We start from the raw sequence: 17,559 nt of genomic DNA, 5'->3' as shown, positions 1-17,559 counted from the left end.
AATTCTCTTTTCTAGGTACAGAAAAATAGAATATGATAAAAGAATCAAGTATAAATAATGATGAAAATTCCCAATAAATACCTAAACTCTCTAATAGCGTGATGTTGGACTTCTCATAATATTCAACGTTTTAGATAAGATGTCTTCTTGTGTATATTTATGTTTGGAAGTTTCTGAAGTTTCTGTTGCTGCTGTTTTGAGTCAGCGTCTTTGTAGAAGTCTTCTGTAATAATAAAAGAGTCCTATTTCTTTTTTCTTTCTAAGCCTTGATCAACTGCCCGCCACAAACTGAAGACGAGCAAAGCAGAAGCAGTAAAGGCCTCAACTTCGCTCACAAGAGGAAAGAAACATTTATCATAATTAAACTAACTCATATACTATAATTAGATTATAATCAAATATGCTCTAAATCATAATACAGAATCCGATTATAATCAAACAGACTCATAATAATCAAATTCAATAATCGAAAGCAAAGTTTAATGTTATAACCAAACTATATTTAAATACGGTCTAAATTATAGAACAAAATCTTATCATGAAGAAAACTTTAACATAACAAGTCTAAGAAAAGGTAACTCTCAAATCAAATGTAGATGTCCAACTCAAGGCACAAGCAATAACAGTTGAAGATTTAAATTTGCTGAGTGATTTTAGGATTACAAAAACAAGCAATTATTCACAAAAAGTCCAATACTAAAAAATAAAACTTAGTTGATGATATTTTCACACAATTGACATTTTACCAAATAAAAAAGTACTTTAAAATTAAGATGATAATATGTTGACATTTTACTAAACAGATTGTGGTAAAAAATAATGAATCAAGTAGAATATACAATAATCAAATTTAAGAATCCAAATAAAAAATAAAACTCATTCAATAATTAAATTATAAAAATATAAAAAAGTAAAATATGCTAAAACACATTAATCAGCTAATTTGCAACAAAAAAAAAAATTTCAACTAGCTGCTACAACATCAGCTCAAAAGACTTGTATCCAGTGGTTTGATGCACCTTTAAATCAATAAACATCAACTTTTTTTAAAATAGAATCAAAATCTTAAGATAATAAGAATTATAAGTAAACGGTATTAAAAAAAACTTTCGTGAAGTGCGTGAGAGAAGCAAAGAGAAGAGAAAAAAGCGAAAAATGAAATGTATGCAGAGGTGCAATCGAAAAGAAGAGAAATAAAGTGTTAAGTGTATACAATAAAATTGTTCTGTCAAAAAAATAAAAATTACTATTGGAAAAGAAGAAAACAGAAAACAATAAAAAAATTTATCTATTTTCTAGACACATTGTCTTTTTTCTATATTCGTATTCGTTTATTTTTTATCCGTATTTTTCTATTATATCTCTATAAAATAACTAAAATTGATAGCTAAAAGTGATATATAAATAATATTGTTTATTATATATATATATATATATATATATATATATATATATAGTAGCTAGTTATGATTAATAATATATATGGTGGCTAGTTATGATTGATGATTTTTAATATACTTCTTTATTAACTTGCAACTCCCTTGTAAGCTCATGCTAACCAATAATCCTCAGTAACAATGTAATATAGTAAGACTATTATAGTGTAGTCTTCGTAAACTCGGTTTGTCACTTGATCGATCTGCGTACAAAAAACGTTGATTTGTCCCTCCGGCTCCAACCCTCAGCTAAAATTTAGTTAATTTTATGTAAAATTAATAATTAAAAATTATTAAATAATAATTTAATAAAATTTATTAATTTTTTTTTGAATTAAAAAGTTCAACATACTAGGTAGAACAAACAGAATCTAAAAGCCATAAGTACAACTGAACAAAAATTCACTAAAATCTATTAAATTATTTAATAATTTTTATTATTAGTTTTATATAAAATTAATTAGACCTGTACTTCGTCTATTTTTAATTGGATTCAACTCTAAACTAAAGTAACACTTGCTAATTTGTAATTAAATGGAATTATATATTTTATTTGACACATGCCTAGTGTGGAAACGACAAACGAGGGAAGGGTTACTATAAAGTTAACGCAAGTGGCCGAGGCAGAGTTTACTGTACACATCGCCGAATGTGCTCACGTGGACCTTCTTGGTTTAATCATGTGCAGCCTTGACAGGGATCTTCCACTTTTCATTTCTCATTTTATTTATTTATTTATACATCTACTTTTAAAAGATGAATATTAAAAGATGAATATTCATCTCGATTTTTGATATTTAATTTTATATAATTAAATTTTTATTAATTATCTTTTTATAATATATTTATCTGATATACTAATAATTAATATAATTTTTATTTAATTTTTATAAATAAAAATAATTTAAAATTATTAATATAATTAAAAAATTAAAAAATAATTAAACGATTTTAATAATTATTTTTAAAAAATAAAAAAACATTTAACAAAAAAATTATCAATTTTAATTAGTTCTTAACAATAAATTAACAATTTAATATGTTATGTAAGTTTATTCTGTTAATATAAAAAAATATTAACAAAAAAATTAATTAATTTTATAAAAATAGAGATTAAAAATAAAAAATATTTTTTATTAAAATCTTCGTTGCCTTTTAAAATAATTGTCAAAATTATTTAAAAAATTTTTAATATTAAATCAAAAGATATTTATGTTTAATTTTATATCTTAATAAGGCTTGTTGGAACAATCGTTCTAGATTCTAGCATTAGGCCATTAGCTTCAGCCGACCATTTGGAACCTTCACTTATCATTGATCACTGCATTTGGTTTATACTTGTTATTCTTAGTTAGTTAATAAATTGTTTCGGTGTATTTATCTATTATTTATTTTTATTTACTATATATAATATAGATATGGAAGAGAATGACTGAATGAGTACAATTTTTTTCAAGTATCACTTTATATACGATTTATAAATAATATAATTTTATTAATTCAAATACTAAAATCCAAGAACCAGTTATTAAAATATTAAATATTTTCTAGTTTGATTAATTTCATATTTATTATTAATATATATTTAATTAAAAAATAAATTAATACTTAGTAGGATAGTGCTTAACTGCTTATAATATTAATCACAATTCACAAATCACAATAAATAATAAAATATTAATATATTAAATTAGTTTTTAACTAAACCCTTTATTTTAAATCCTGAGCTTTTTATTCAACTTTGTTTTTCAGAAAAGAAAAAACACAACTCAGACAAGCCTGTATGTACTGTGCATTACTGCATTCCCTATTCTGCCATTTGTTCCACGACCAATAATTGAGATTTGAGAGGCATCCAAAGTATTCATGTAAATAATTCTAACCTAGATGCATTAAAAAGAAAAGAAAAAGGTTTCTATCAATATATTAATATATTTTTTTGAGTTACACGATCTAAGCCATTGATTTCTCACATGAATTGTTACACACTTACATAAGCCCTAGTTATATGTAAATCGTGTTAAAATTATTTGCATAATGGGACGCATTTTAATTTAGGGGCAACATTTTATAAAGCCTGAATTGGAATATTAGAAAACAATGATATATTGAATCTATCTTCAAATTATAAACGTTTTTTTTAAGGGAAATTCAGATTACTCGTTAATTCTTTTCTCCCTCATGAATGACAAGTGAAAATCCTTTTTATCTATCAGCTTTTATCATACCTATTCTATTTCAAGCTGATTAAATTATTTTAGCCTCGCTCAAACAAGTTACGTTGGTCATAAGTTAACAATTTATTTAAAGGATATGTATGAACCAATGCTAGCTAAAAGTATATAATTTGCATTTCCGTTTGTTTCATCTAATTGATTATTCGCTAACTTTTGTTGACTTAATTGTACTTAAGTGATATCTCACTTAAAATTGGCATTGACTAAATAAAAATTAGTTTAATTAATTTTAATAACTTCCAATAATAAAGTAAAGTAGTATATCCAAAATCTAATGATGCGCGTTTTAGTCTTATATTTTTAATAAAATAAATTCTGAAGAGAAATTATGTTAAAATAATCATAGACTTCTTTTGTTTTTAGTCAACATGAATTAAATATATTGTTGAAGAATTGGAATAATGCAGAAGAAAGGACACAGGAGTGACAAATCTTGAAAAAAAGGAAGGTGCTAACGTGGCACGAACAAGTGCACCATATGATATGCGTGAACGTCCACGTGTCTGTTTCTGTTACTGTTTGTGGCTGCTCTCTGCTCTCTGCTTTGAATCACTGCGCCTTTCTCTCTCTGTAAATGAAACACCCATCCACTTTTTCAAATTAAAATGAACCGTTCCCTTATTCGTATTGCTATTGCTGTTGTTAACTTGTTAATTGTTATTGTATTCATATGTTTCTTCAGTCCCTGTAATGTAAGACTCTGCTTTCTTCCCTCTTTCTTAATTTCATATTTAATTATTTGGTTTAGCCTTTTTAAAAAGAGCTTTGTAGTATGTGGATTAAATTAATAGCATTAAGTATTATAGAATTAGATTAATATGATTACTGGTATGTGTGGTATGTTGCTGCCACTTTTTGAACTCTTTATTTCCATTTGTGGGTAGACTCACATTGCAACTTTGCTTTCTTTTTCTGAAAGCCTCTCAGATATTAAATAATGTAAGTAAAGGTTCAGATGATTTTCTTCTTTTGGTTTCTTCTTCTTCTTCATCCTCATATCTGTGTGTCCTTTTTTGGTTTATCATTTTTTTCTTCGGAAAACAAAAATGCCAAGAAAAACAAGCTAGGTTTTCATGAAATTTGCATTCACTCCTCCATTCTCCCTCTCTTTCTTTCTCTGCTCATTGAGCTTCACTCACTGCTTTTTTCAGGGTAAAGGGACCAGCACTTTCCCTGTGTACTTGCAAATACTACGCTAATCCTTTGGTTTTCATATTTAAGTAGCTGATCAGAATAATTACCCTTTAATCTCTCTATGCTTTACCTTGTTGGTTTTTAGGCTTTAGCTTTATGATTGAAATGTCACAGTCAGCTAGAGGGGTCATTCTCATTGGAGATCCATGAGATACACTTAACACGAATCATTGTGTATTTGTATTGTTGTTTGTTGGGGTGGGGGGTCAAGATTCATTGGTTTTGGGTATTTATGATTCGGAGGTAGGTTGTTCCCCACCATAGATTTTGATGGGGAAAAATCAGAGTTTAAATCTGGCTTTGCTGCTATTGTTTTCTAACTTTGCAAGTTCTTGTCTGTCTATATTTCTTTCATCATAAGCTGGGTGGTTGTTGTTGTGGGGTCTCATTCAATGACCGACTCTACTTCTGACGTTGCTCTGTGATAACCATGAATTATTGGATTTTGAAAGCTTTCCAAAGGCAAGTTTTGGTAACTTGGAGGAAGAGATAAAACTATTTTTTCTTTTGGTGGGGACTGATTGTTATATATCACCTTGAGAATTATTGCCACTACACTACTACTGCCACGCCTCTCTGCCTCTCAACCACATGAATTAGATCTGCATAACACTCTTGTTTTGATTGAAAAAACTAGTTAATTTTGCCTTAGCAATTAGTAATGCCTTGATTGTATTAAATTTGTGGCAGTTTCACCAATTTTGGATGTTAATAAGTGCCCCGGTTAATGATTTATCTGCAAATGTGCACCTTGCTTTTGAGAATCATTGATTCAGTTTGTGTATGGTTTCTTTGAGATTGGTTTTTATTGTTTTTAAAGAGTTTGTATTACTCTTCCTTACCTGTATAGAAACTAACAGTAGAATTCTTTTGGATTGTGCCTAGCAGATCACTGAATTTCTCAGCTCTTCCGATGGAGTGGAATGCAAAATCTCCCTCACAATGGGAGTGGGAGCACCTGTTCTTCTCCAATGCAAAAGTAACCGAAAACCCCAAATTACAACCACCACCAGATTGGAGTGGTGAAGCAAATGGAGAAACCAATGTTGGGTTGTTGGACAATTCTGGTGGTAGTGGTTGCTCTGAGTCTGAGCTCATGAACCCATCTTCATCAAGAAGCTCGAAATCTGCTTCCATCAATTCATCTTCCAATAGGGATAGCAAAACATCTATCTTCACCTTAGAAAGTTCCCAAGATGATTCCAGTGGTAAAAAAGAAGAGCTGGTTGAAAACTCTCATTCGCATGAGGCCCCTCCTGGCTCTGGCGAACCGTTGCTTACTCTAAAGCTTGGTAAACGCTTGTATTTTGAGGATGTTTGTCCGGGAAGTGATGCCAAGAAGAACCAGTCTTCCTCGGGTGCTCCGATTCAAGCTGTGAGTAGTGGAAAGAAATCTAAGTCCAATGCTCAGAACATGCAATATCCATGCTGCCAGGTTGAAGGTTGTGGCCTTGACCTCTTGTCAGCTAAAGATTATCATCGCAAACATAGAGTTTGTGAAAATCATTCCAAATCTCCAAAGGTGGTTATTGCTGGTTTGGAACGTCGATTTTGCCAGCAATGTAGCAGGTTTGCTTCTAAATAAATATCTGATTGTTTGATTAATGATAAATAGTTCTCAGAGTGACATATTAGGATTTAAGCTAGTCAATCAAATACATTGCTTGTCTTTCGTAGGTTCCATGGTCTGTCAGAGTTTGATGAAAACAAAAGAAGCTGCAGACGGCGTCTTTCAGATCACAATGCACGGCGCCGGAAACCTCATCCTGAAACTGTCCAGTTAAATCCATCAGATTTGACTCCGTCGCCTTTTGGTAAAACTCTGTTCGCAATATGACTATGACTGTTAATTAGTAGCTGATTCTGGTTTGCAATGGCTCCTTGTTTTACACACTTTTAGATTTCTTCTTCCAGAAGAAATCTAAAAGTGTAAGCATATTTTGAAATGGTTAACATAAGTTGTTAACGAGTTGATGTTGCAATTTTTGTGCAGCAGTTGGGAGGCAACAGATTAGCCCCTTCACTTATACAACGAGCGGAGCCGCGAATACAGTTTGGCAAGACATGCGGCGGAGCAAGCAGCTCCCCCAGACGAAAGATTTTCTGTTGAAGGCTGTGAAAGGCAACAATGAGATACCAAGTATTGTGAGCATGGTCACAGAGGATAATTCCAAAGGCATTGCATTTGCAAGCAAGACTCTTATACTTTTAACAGATTGATTCAAACTCACTCTCTCTGATATTTCTTGTTTGTTTACCTGAGTCTTTATTTTCAGGTGTAGAGGATTCAACTACGTGCTCTGATACTCAAGATTTCCAGAGTGCTCTCTCTCTTCTGTCAACCGAGTCTCATCAGCCTCAGCGCTTGCCTATTGCTTCCTCAGAATACTGGCACACTGATCAACACCCATTGGCTTCCACCATGTGGCTCACCTACCCAACTTGCGACGACACCATCACCAACCGCTCTCAGGAATTTCAGCTCTTACGAGAACCTTATGATTCTGCTTTTAGTTATCACCACTTGGATTAACAATCCTCTTTCACCCTCACTCACAAGGTTAGAGGTTGCACACATTTTGGGTTCTTATTCTTGCAGTTTTGCAGCTTTAGGCTTTTCTGCAACCACACCAACTCGCTAATTTGTTCCCCTTTTTTTTTTTATATAATTTTAAAGCACTTTTGTTTTGCTGCCGGGGACAGAATGCTTTTATCAAACATTCTAAAAAATTAAATTAAGGTTTCATTCTTTAAAAAACATTGCTTAATTATTTAAGACTTTTTTATGCTTGTACTCTTAAACTTTTTTCGCGTTATTAGTTTGCGATATCTTAAACTTCAATAATGTTTTCAAGAGTATTAAATATTTTCCATGCGTAAATAAGTGGAAACATTCCAATCAATTAAATATTGAATGAGAAAGTAAGTTAGCTTACATCGAGTTACTTCGTTTCTATTATGAGCAATGTTAGGGCCAGCAATTTTTGTGATTGTTAGCCATCAACTAGCCATCAATGATGATTTGATGGTGTGAGATTGGTGTGAAATTTCATCCAATCGCTCATCTTCTTCTGCTCGTTATATGCTGGCCAATATTCAATAAAACTGCTGACCCTCTAGACTTTTCCTTTCTATTATTTGTAAAGCTGAGTTTAATGCTTTAAGAATGAAAGAAAATAATAATAAAAAAAATAAAATAAATTTTTTTCTCTTAAAATTTGTAAAAAGTCTTAAAAATAATTTTAGGTTTTATTTTGTTTTAATTTTATTAAATTTTTTATTTGAATTTCTCAAAAACTTTGAACCAATCTGACAACAATATATGATAATTATTTTTGAATTGTTTGTATTGAAGATTATTCTTATAAAATTATTATTGAATTGATTTTAAATATTTTAAAAATATATTTGATGCAAATAAATTTTTTTTAAATATAATTAAAATAAAATAAAATTTAGGAATATTTTTAAAATTTTTGTCAAATTTAATAAAAAAATACTTTACCAAAAAAAATCAGTAAATGAGGATGAATTATATGATAAAGATGTAAATTTATAGATTTTTTCTTTAATAAAATGAAAGAAAGATTAATAAGGGTGAGATTTATATTTTGGATAATAATAAAATAATAAAAAATAATTATAAAAATAATTTTTTTTTCTATACGTCTCTAATCTGTGTATAGTAGAATGTCTCCAAACGAGAGTATATATAAGAAGTGTTTGTCGGATTAAGCTGGGTGGAATATGAATGAACACGTTTCATAAAAGACAAATACATTATTGAGACAGGTAATTAGAGAATATGATTTGAAAATGACGCGATTACCGTGGCAGACTCCCAAATTGATAAATCAAACACTTGCAAACTGATGCATCCGTAATACATCCATCAGATCTGGCACGCTAGTAATTGTAACATTGAATGGTTGCTTTCAAATCACTGCGAACCAGCAATGAAGAAAGAAAACGAACGTTATTTACTCATCATAAGTCATAACAATTTATTTACTCCTCTGAAATGCTCACCAAAATTCACGCTGGTGGATTGCAACAAGTCAACAACCAAGATGATAGCAATTCAAAGGTTCAGCAAGAAATTGATTGTGCGGGTTGAAACTTGAAATGGCTTTCAGGCGGAATACAACTATAATCATCAACACGATAGACAACACAGGAAATGAAGTGGGTGATGCATTTAAAGACTGTCATAACGAACATTACTTAGCTTCTGTACTACTAACAAATAGATAGTAGGATAGATGTATCATGTATGTATAGCGTGAACCAAAAATGAGTTGCAACTTGCAACTTCATGGCTCATGCAAGAATCAATTCTTGAACAGATCCCTTCAAAGTTCAAACATTCACCATACCGAATGCCTGCTGAAATAATATTGGGTCTCAAGCGACGGGCCCAGGCCCAAAGCAGCAATCCAATCCATCTACTATTTACGAAAACAAAACAGTTCAGATTTGTTGGATCAAGCTTTGGTAAGTATACTTAATTATTTGGGTAAATTACATAGACATATGAATTGAGAAAAAAAAGGTAAAGTATATTTTTTGTCCCTGAAATTTGACAAAAATTTTAAAAATATTCTTAAGTTTTATTTTATTTCAATTTTGTTCTAAAAGTTTTCGATTTGCATCAAATATACTCCTCACGGCTAATGTTTCAAAAAATTTAAGACCAATTCAACAACAATTTCATAAAAACAACTTTTAATACAAGCAAATCAAGCATAATTTTCATGCACTATTGTTAGATTGGTCTTAAATTTTTTTGAAAATTTAGCCGTCGAGGGTATATTTGATGCAAATTGAAAACTTTTAGAACAAAATTGAAACAAAATAAAACTTAAGAGTATTTTTAAATTTTTTGCCAAATTTAAGGGATAAAAAGTATACTTTACCCTGTTAAATTACAGATATCCTAAACTGAAATTAATTATATATCTGTCTCATTTGCATTGGTAAATCCAATCAATTGAATTCAATTTACACTTTTGTAATGTAACAATATGTTTCTATTTACTATAGACAGGCTCCAAGTAAATTAACTCTATTTTTTTCAAATTACTATAGTATTTATATTTTTTTTGTAGAATTACTATATAGACAGTGCTCCAAATAAATGATATTGTAAAATATAAAATTAATAATTTTTTTGTGTTATAATTTATTTAGTTTAATTTAAAAATATATGTACTCAAATTTTAAATATAATACTTTTTTACATAATCAATAATTTATAAATTTTAAAAAATAATATTATCTAATACAAAGCAGTTTAAAAAGAAAAAATGAGATAACAAATATTCGCGAGACTTTTTTAGTCTATTTAAAAAAATGAGCTAAAAAAATGGACTGAAAAGTCTTATAAATATTTTGATAATTTATTTTTTTAACTGCTTTGTATAAAATAAAATATTTTTTTAATTTTAAATTATTAATTATCTAGAGTATTATATTTAAAATTTGGATACATGAATATTTACATTTAAATTTAATTTTTTTAAATTATTTTGTATGGAATAATATTATTTTTAAAATTTTTTAAATCACTGATTATGTAAAAGAGTATTGTACTTAAAATTTGAGTACATATATTTTTAAATTAAATTAAATAAATTATACCACACAAGAATTTATTAATTTTGTATTTCACAGTATGTTTTATTTGGAGCACTATCTAAATAGTAATTTTATAAAAAAAAATAAACACTTTCTTATATAGTAATTCGAATATATTAGATTCGATTTATAAAGGAGTAATCGGCTAAATAATATAAATTGTTGTCAAATATTTACGTCATTATATATAAAAAAATATAGCATTCATGATACGATAAACAATATATTATTTAATTATATGGCAATCCTAAACTCAGTGTGATCCGTCAACCATAATATGGCAACCCTAAACCCTAGGTATGTCTACGTATCGTTCCACCTCGAAGTCGGCGCGGCAGTAGATGCATGGAATATGGTCCGCACCTCCGTCCACCCTTGCTTTGCCACCTTTCGGCAGAAGTCATACAGAAGACCCATGTAGCCTCGGGTCAAGCATTTGGTCGACTCACAGACCGCAAGCAACTCGAGTAACACGCAGGGAGTAAACCACCCCCTTCAAGCGCGCGAAATAGTTCCAAACCATTTTTTTTTGCCTCGTTGTCGTCCTTTTAACTGAGCAACTCCATTGAAACTGCGTACTTGGCAGCGTCAAAGCCATTGCTTGATGCATTACGTTGTGTGTAGAGCTCCCGCAGTGCCTTCTGAAACAGAAACTCCAGGTGACCAACCTCAAAGCACCTCTCGAAAAATCTGTCCTATTGGGTCGCGTCTCCACCACCACTTCATGTCATGCGAAGGGTGGTATAGAAACCATCCTGAACACAATATCCTTTTCGCCTGCATCGCGCGCAGCGCAACCCATCATACGGAACTTGCACAGGTCCTCAATCGAGTTTGACGCGACTTTAATGGCTATGGCTAACCAAACATCGCGGGTAGGTCGACGGCAGCAGAGAAACGCTCCATTCCAACTTTCCGTTGGATGAGGGCATGGAATGAGATATGCTTCTGACGGTGTTATCCAGTAGTGTAGTAAAAACGTGTGCCGACATATTTATGATTCCACTGCGCTCTTTCGAATTTAGTTCCCTCGGCCTAAACCGTCGCATCTTATCCTTATGGATATTCATTTTCATTTTTTTCAAAAAAAAAAACGCATTTATGCACCGCGAAGATAACTAACCTTATTAATTGAGAGCATTTAGATTTGTATTTACTCATTGGTGCGTATTTAGTTGATGGCTAGAAAGGTGAAAATTTAAAAATATTTTAACTAATCATCATATATATAGATGAAACATAAAAGGCAAAGGCCGTAAACACACGAAGTCTTAATTTGCCAGTAAGACAAACTTCAATTGCTACATATGTTCGCAATGTAACCAAATAAAAAACAAAAAAGGAAGCATCCTAATAATAACTCGGGGACAGGAGCGTTAGAGCTCGTTGAACCATGCATCCTATGCAGTACCAACCGATTGACTTAGGTGTTCTTCTTTGATTTCATCCTCCATAATTCTGCCTTGCTCAACACACGCTCTTTGAGTTCGTTGAAAAGTGTGCTGGTCAGATTCATCGCAGTTGTTGTCCTGATCTCGTTTTTCTGTAACTGTAAAACGGTCGACACTTGGGTTTAACGTGTCCGTATAATATAATAGCCGTAATCTAATTTTTTTATTTAAGCGTACTTAAAATTCCATCCATGATCGGGTTGAAGTTGTCCCCCATGTTGAGCCACCCAATGACCCAGATCCCAAAGTTCATGTTGAATGTTGATCGGACGAATAGACAGTAACCGTCAATATGTTTTTGATAACCCGTGAAACGTTTAGATGACATGCATACATGTTTTACAGGGTAACAACGTACCTTTGCCGACAATTTGGTATTCCGATAGAACTCCTTATCGAAAAATCTCCGAAATTATTTAGTGAATTCATTAAGTATTTCTCGTATACTGATTCTGTCATGTGGTATAAGACATTTGCCTACACGAACCGCAAAATAATAGAATAACTTTTTATCATTGATATTTAATAACATAAAACTTTTTATATAAATAAAAATATTTTAAGTGTAGGGACAAACATATTATTACAATCGGAATAATATATACGTGTATATACAATTATTTTTTCTAAAATTCAACAGAGACAAATGCTTCTACGGTAGGTAGTTATCAGATGAAACTGGTAATCAAATTGATTATACTATTAGGTCACTAAATTATTGGTCCAATAAATAAATTATTAAACTGGTCACAATTAAAAAAAATATAAAATTATAATAAAATTTTATATTTAAAAAATAAAAAATAAAAAATATAAATACAAATAATAACTTATAGTTTCAGATTATCTACCATCATAATAAATAAATTTAAAACAAATAGAACGAACAAAACAATGAATACATATATAATATATTAAGAAACTAGAAACTTTTAATAAGAATATATTTAGTTTGATTTGGTAAAGTTTTTTGAAGAGGTGTTTGTACTTTTTAAAAGTTCAAACTCCTCATTTTATATTTGGTAAATAAAAAAAATCATGTGTTTATGTTTGCAACTTTTAAAAGATTGGAGTACTTTTTAAAGCACCTAGATAGAACTTTTTAAAGTTGGCTTGTACTTTTTAAAATTTAAAAGTCTAATATAACCTCTTATGTTAACTAATTTTTAAATTTAATAGTTACATTTATGTCTATTATAATATTTTTAAATTTTAAAAACTATTTTACAAAATACAATTGATGTTGCTTATATTTATTAAAAATTATTTTTAATTTAATTTACCAAATATAAATGTTATAACTTTTAAAATGCCTTTTTTAAAATTAACTTTTATAAACTACTTTTGAAAAATAAACGTTTTATCAAACTAAGCTTTAATTTTATTAAATAATAAAATATATATTATACTTAAATAAAAAAATAAATAAAAGTTTGAGTATTTTATAATATGATAAAATTAAATTAAATAAATATATAAATTATAAATTAAATAAATGTAAATTAAATTATTTGAAACGTTTATTAAATATATATAATTTTTAACGTAGCAATATACAATAATCCACTTGGCTTAGCAATGGTGGTGAGTATATGAGAGTTAAAAGCTCAATGCCTCTAAAAGCGGTAGTAACTTTAGATATACGAAACTTAATTAATAAAGTATGAGTTAAAATTGCAACTAATTTGTGAAAAAAGTACCTACTTACTCGAAATACTGTCTATAGTAAATCGGAACATATTGTATTGATTTACTATTGCTTAGTTTATCCATAAATCAAATCCTTTTGTTCGATTTGTCATGGACTGCACGAATTTAGACATATTTTCTACTAAGTCGAATTAAATTATTTTGATTTAGTACTGTTTTTGATAATTTAATTTCAATTGATTCGATTTTATATTGAAGACATATAAATCAAATTCAATTCATAGAATTATTTAGGATACGCATGTAATGAAAATTAAAATAGAATATTGGTGTAATTTTAAGGCTAAAATAATTTATTAGTGTGAATTACCATGATTATTTATTATAGAAATTTAAAATTCTTAAATACTTTGTAGTGTATATGTTTTTTTCCCTTCCCATAAAACATAAAAATATGAGTGAATATCCATCCATATTAAATAGAAGGCAGGTCAATAATTTTCAAATAATCAACTACTTTTTTCTATATCAAGTAAAATGCTCGCTAATTGTCTAGAAGTGATTATGTACCAAAAATATTCTAGTAATAGTTATTCAATTTTTAAAAGGAAAAGTATAGGCACAATGAAAATACTAAACAATGTGAACAATGAATATGTCGGATGTTCAATTCAATAAGTATGCACATAGTTGATTATGTTGATTTTTAATTGGATGATTATTTCTTTTGATTCGATTTACTCATCCATAGTTAACAATGGCTGGATGTTTAATTTAATAGGTGTGCGAATGGTTATCTAATGTTAGTTCAGGAGGTAATTTTTTTATTTTATTAGGTCAATTCTAGAGTCCATTGTTCACATTATTCACAAGAATCATTTTCTATCTAACAAAATATTTTTTAAAATATTTCACTGTAAAACGAAGTTCATGTTAATGTTAAGTAGGACTAAAAAACTATTTGAATATAACCATGTTAAGTATATACTTAAATTAATTATTAATATAAAATATATATTAAAATATAAAATATATATTAAAAATAGATAATTTTTATCTAATTTTTTCTAGAAGAACATATAAATTATCTTTTGCGATATATCAACTTTTAATTAGTTAATATTTTAATTTAATTATTAGCTATATTAATATCTTGAGTTGTTTAAATTTAACTAAAATTAATATTTAACTATAAGAAAATTAGTTGTAATTAATTTATTGTAATGGATCATTGTATACTTTTTAAAAATATGAATAAATAAACTTCTTCCTCCCAAATCTTCTTTTCCTTGAACAAAACAAGAAAAGAAACCACGATAGATATCCAATTAATTTTAGTGGTGGAAAAGAACGAATCTAAAATCAGAATTTAAACAAAAATCCCAGTAATAAAAAAAAAGGTACCTGACTCTTTTATAGTCTATATTATAATAATATTTTTGTGTGAACTTTGTTCTTTTAAAAATGAAATAGATTTGCCTGCGAAAATAAATATATAAAAAAAGAATGAAAAAATGTTGTAAAGTCTTCTGATTTTGATATTAAAAGAGAACGAACATGAAAAGAGTGAAAAGTTTAGTGGATAAAAGATATATACATATTGGGATGAGTACCATATGTAAGAACGAGGAAACAAATCCAAACAGAATGGTAATCGCTATGTTGAGAAGGATTCTTCTCATTTAAACAATGAGGTTGTTTGTTAATATTTTTAAAAATTCTATAATATTTTTTTTAATCAATGAATTAATTATAAATTAATTTTATTATGATTAAAATATTCATTCTAATTAAATTTAAATAACTCAAGTTACAATGTAGTTAATAATAACCAACTTAAAATATCAACTAAATAAGTCATAGAAGATAGGTTACATTTATTTATATATATGCTTGATTTAAGTGTTAATTTGGATATTAAGGAACTGAGAAAGCTAAGAGTATTGATGAATCTGACAGTAACAGCTAACCAAAAATGTAAATACGAAGCGGAAAACGATGGAAGTGCAAGGCAGAGAATAATGAATACTACTTGTGATGAGGATGTTAGGTTGGTAGTTGCGAAGTACGTAGTCCATGATTAATTTCAATGGGACCGTTATGTTTCCAGGCCTTAGCTTCCATAAATTCTGGTAGGTGCTGGGAAAGAAAGAAAACAAGTCCATCCATATAATAATAAAGGGAAAGTTCAATGTAAAAATGGATACAACCATGCCTACAAGCAATTCCATGATAACATAATTATAACCAAGTTTACAGATTTGCTAATTAAATCACTCCAACAAATTTAAACATGATTGCAAAGTAAATAAAAACAACAATAGACCACTACTACGCCTCTCCCCTGGAATGTTTTACGAGTAAAGAGTGACAGTTGCAGTGGGAAGCACAAGGAGAAGCATGGGCAAGGCCATGAGCGCTGTTATGTCTCTCATGAGAGGAGGTCTAAGCATGGTTCCATGGGAATCGTTCTGCGAGGTGGGTGTTGCTGATGAGGATGAGGACGAGGTTGAAGATGAAGCCGTACTACTATTACTCGATGAAGAGATGTTAGTGAAGATTTGTGCATCTGCTGAGCCTGGAGATAGACCTAGAAGCTCTGTCATAACATCAAGAAAAGTTGGAGTCAGTTATTCCCAAAAGTACTAAAATTAGAAGCATTAAACTACTCTTCTATCTTAGCCAAAGAGTTTCGTGGGCTAAGGTAGAAGAGTAATTTAATAAGAAGAAAGAATAATAGTTTGTTTCATACTGGGACAGTTGGAGATGCTAGCATTCTTCAATTTGCAAGCAGAAGGGAGCTGGATGAGCCTAGCCTCTTGAATACCCATACTCTTCACCTCAGGGCTGCCCTTGTGGGTTTGCTGGATCACGTAGCAGAGGCACTCCGGTGCGGTGTCCTTGATCTTCGACGAAGCGTCACAGCACTCCTTCGACGGTACCTGAGCCTGCCCCGTCGCGAAGTTCAGGCACGGTATCACCTGCTGCACCACCGTACTGCACTTCCCCGCCAAAGCATCCGCTCCTTCCACTTCCACTTGCAGCGCCACCAATACCAACAACACTAATAAGTACAACCGGCTTCCACTTCTTGTCATCCTTGCGGCCTCTTTCTTCTAAAGAATTCTCTGGATACTTCAATTCTGCTTCTGCCCGCATGCAATATAATGTGGCCATTCTCTCTGTATTTAATGCAACCATACACCATCTTTTGACTAAAAACTTACTAGCTGTATTACTGTATTACTCTGTCTTGATCATTAAAATAATAATAATAAATGGAGTGGGGGTGTGAGTAGGTGGGAGTGTAGTAAAGACCTCACTTGGGGAGGAGGATCACATCATTAATTAACAACCACATGTTGCCAACTAATCACAAACGTGGCATCAATCTCTTGCTTTGCGCTCATACTTAAGGCTACACCCACCAAGTCACCAAACATCAATTTCGGTGGCGCCGTGGTTGCAAGGCAACACATCGATTCTGTAATGGAACCAACGCTATTATATAAGGTACGTAGTCTCATTCTCTAAGTTTGATCTGAAATTTATTAAAATGTTTCACGGTTTTTGTTTATTTAAAATGTACAATAATATTTATAATAAATTATAACAAATTAAAAAAATTAATTATTTATTCATTTAAATTTGATGGCAAAAACTAATGCACTTCAGGTAAAGTAAAGAGTACAGTACTCTTTAAAAATTAATTTACTATCAAAAGTTATTCGGTAAATTAACACTGATAAAAAAACTAATAGTTTAACACAGGATGACCTTTACAGCACAAAAGTACTCAGGAAAACTTATCGAATTCCTATGTTATTCTGTTATTACTGATGTGATCACTTCAAGTAGCTTCACTGTTTTATTTGTTGACGGTGCTCCCACTACGGTTGTGGCTAGCCACAGATTTTGACGCTTTTGAACCCACTCCCTTCCATCTCTGCCATT

At 30.2% G+C, this 17,559-nt stretch overlaps 2 protein-coding genes across 16 annotated transcripts; one reads left to right on the top strand and one right to left on the bottom strand.

Moving 5' to 3' along the window:
- Positions 1 to 4,204: 4,204 nt before the first annotated feature.
- Positions 4,205 to 7,625, top strand: LOC112792599 (squamosa promoter-binding-like protein 12). Of its 15 annotated transcripts, none has more exons than XM_072212971.1 (5): positions 4,205 to 4,612; positions 5,756 to 6,436; positions 6,545 to 6,681; positions 6,864 to 7,043; positions 7,144 to 7,625. In XM_072212971.1, the coding sequence occupies exons 2-5, from the start codon at positions 5,781 to 5,783 to the stop codon at positions 7,398 to 7,400; spliced, it is 1,230 nt and encodes a 409-aa protein (XP_072069072.1). In that variant the 5' UTR covers positions 4,205 to 4,612; positions 5,756 to 5,780; the 3' UTR covers positions 7,401 to 7,625. The 15 variants fall into 15 exon arrangements, with proteins under 15 accessions (XP_072069072.1, XP_072069068.1, XP_072069071.1 ...); XM_072212967.1 differs by having other exon boundaries at positions 6,864 to 7,058; XM_072212970.1 differs by having other exon boundaries at positions 4,246 to 4,365.
- Positions 7,626 to 15,752: 8,127 nt separating this feature from the next.
- Positions 15,753 to 17,154, bottom strand: LOC112792598 (non-specific lipid transfer protein GPI-anchored 1). The gene is made up of 2 exons (XM_025835896.3): positions 16,358 to 17,154; positions 15,753 to 16,204 (listed from the first exon to the last, which is right to left on the bottom strand). The coding sequence occupies exons 1-2, from the start codon at positions 16,701 to 16,703 to the stop codon at positions 15,960 to 15,962; spliced, it is 591 nt and encodes a 196-aa protein (XP_025691681.1). The 5' UTR covers positions 16,704 to 17,154; the 3' UTR covers positions 15,753 to 15,959.
- Positions 17,155 to 17,559: the final 405 nt, after the last annotated feature.

Source organism: Arachis hypogaea, chromosome 13 (assembly GCF_003086295.3).
Source record: "Arachis hypogaea cultivar Tifrunner chromosome 13, arahy.Tifrunner.gnm2.J5K5, whole genome shotgun sequence".
Classification (NCBI taxonomy): domain Eukaryota; kingdom Viridiplantae; phylum Streptophyta; class Magnoliopsida; order Fabales; family Fabaceae; genus Arachis; species Arachis hypogaea.
Note: the sequence above shows the minus strand (reverse complement) of the source record. Positions and strands in the feature narration are given on the sequence as shown.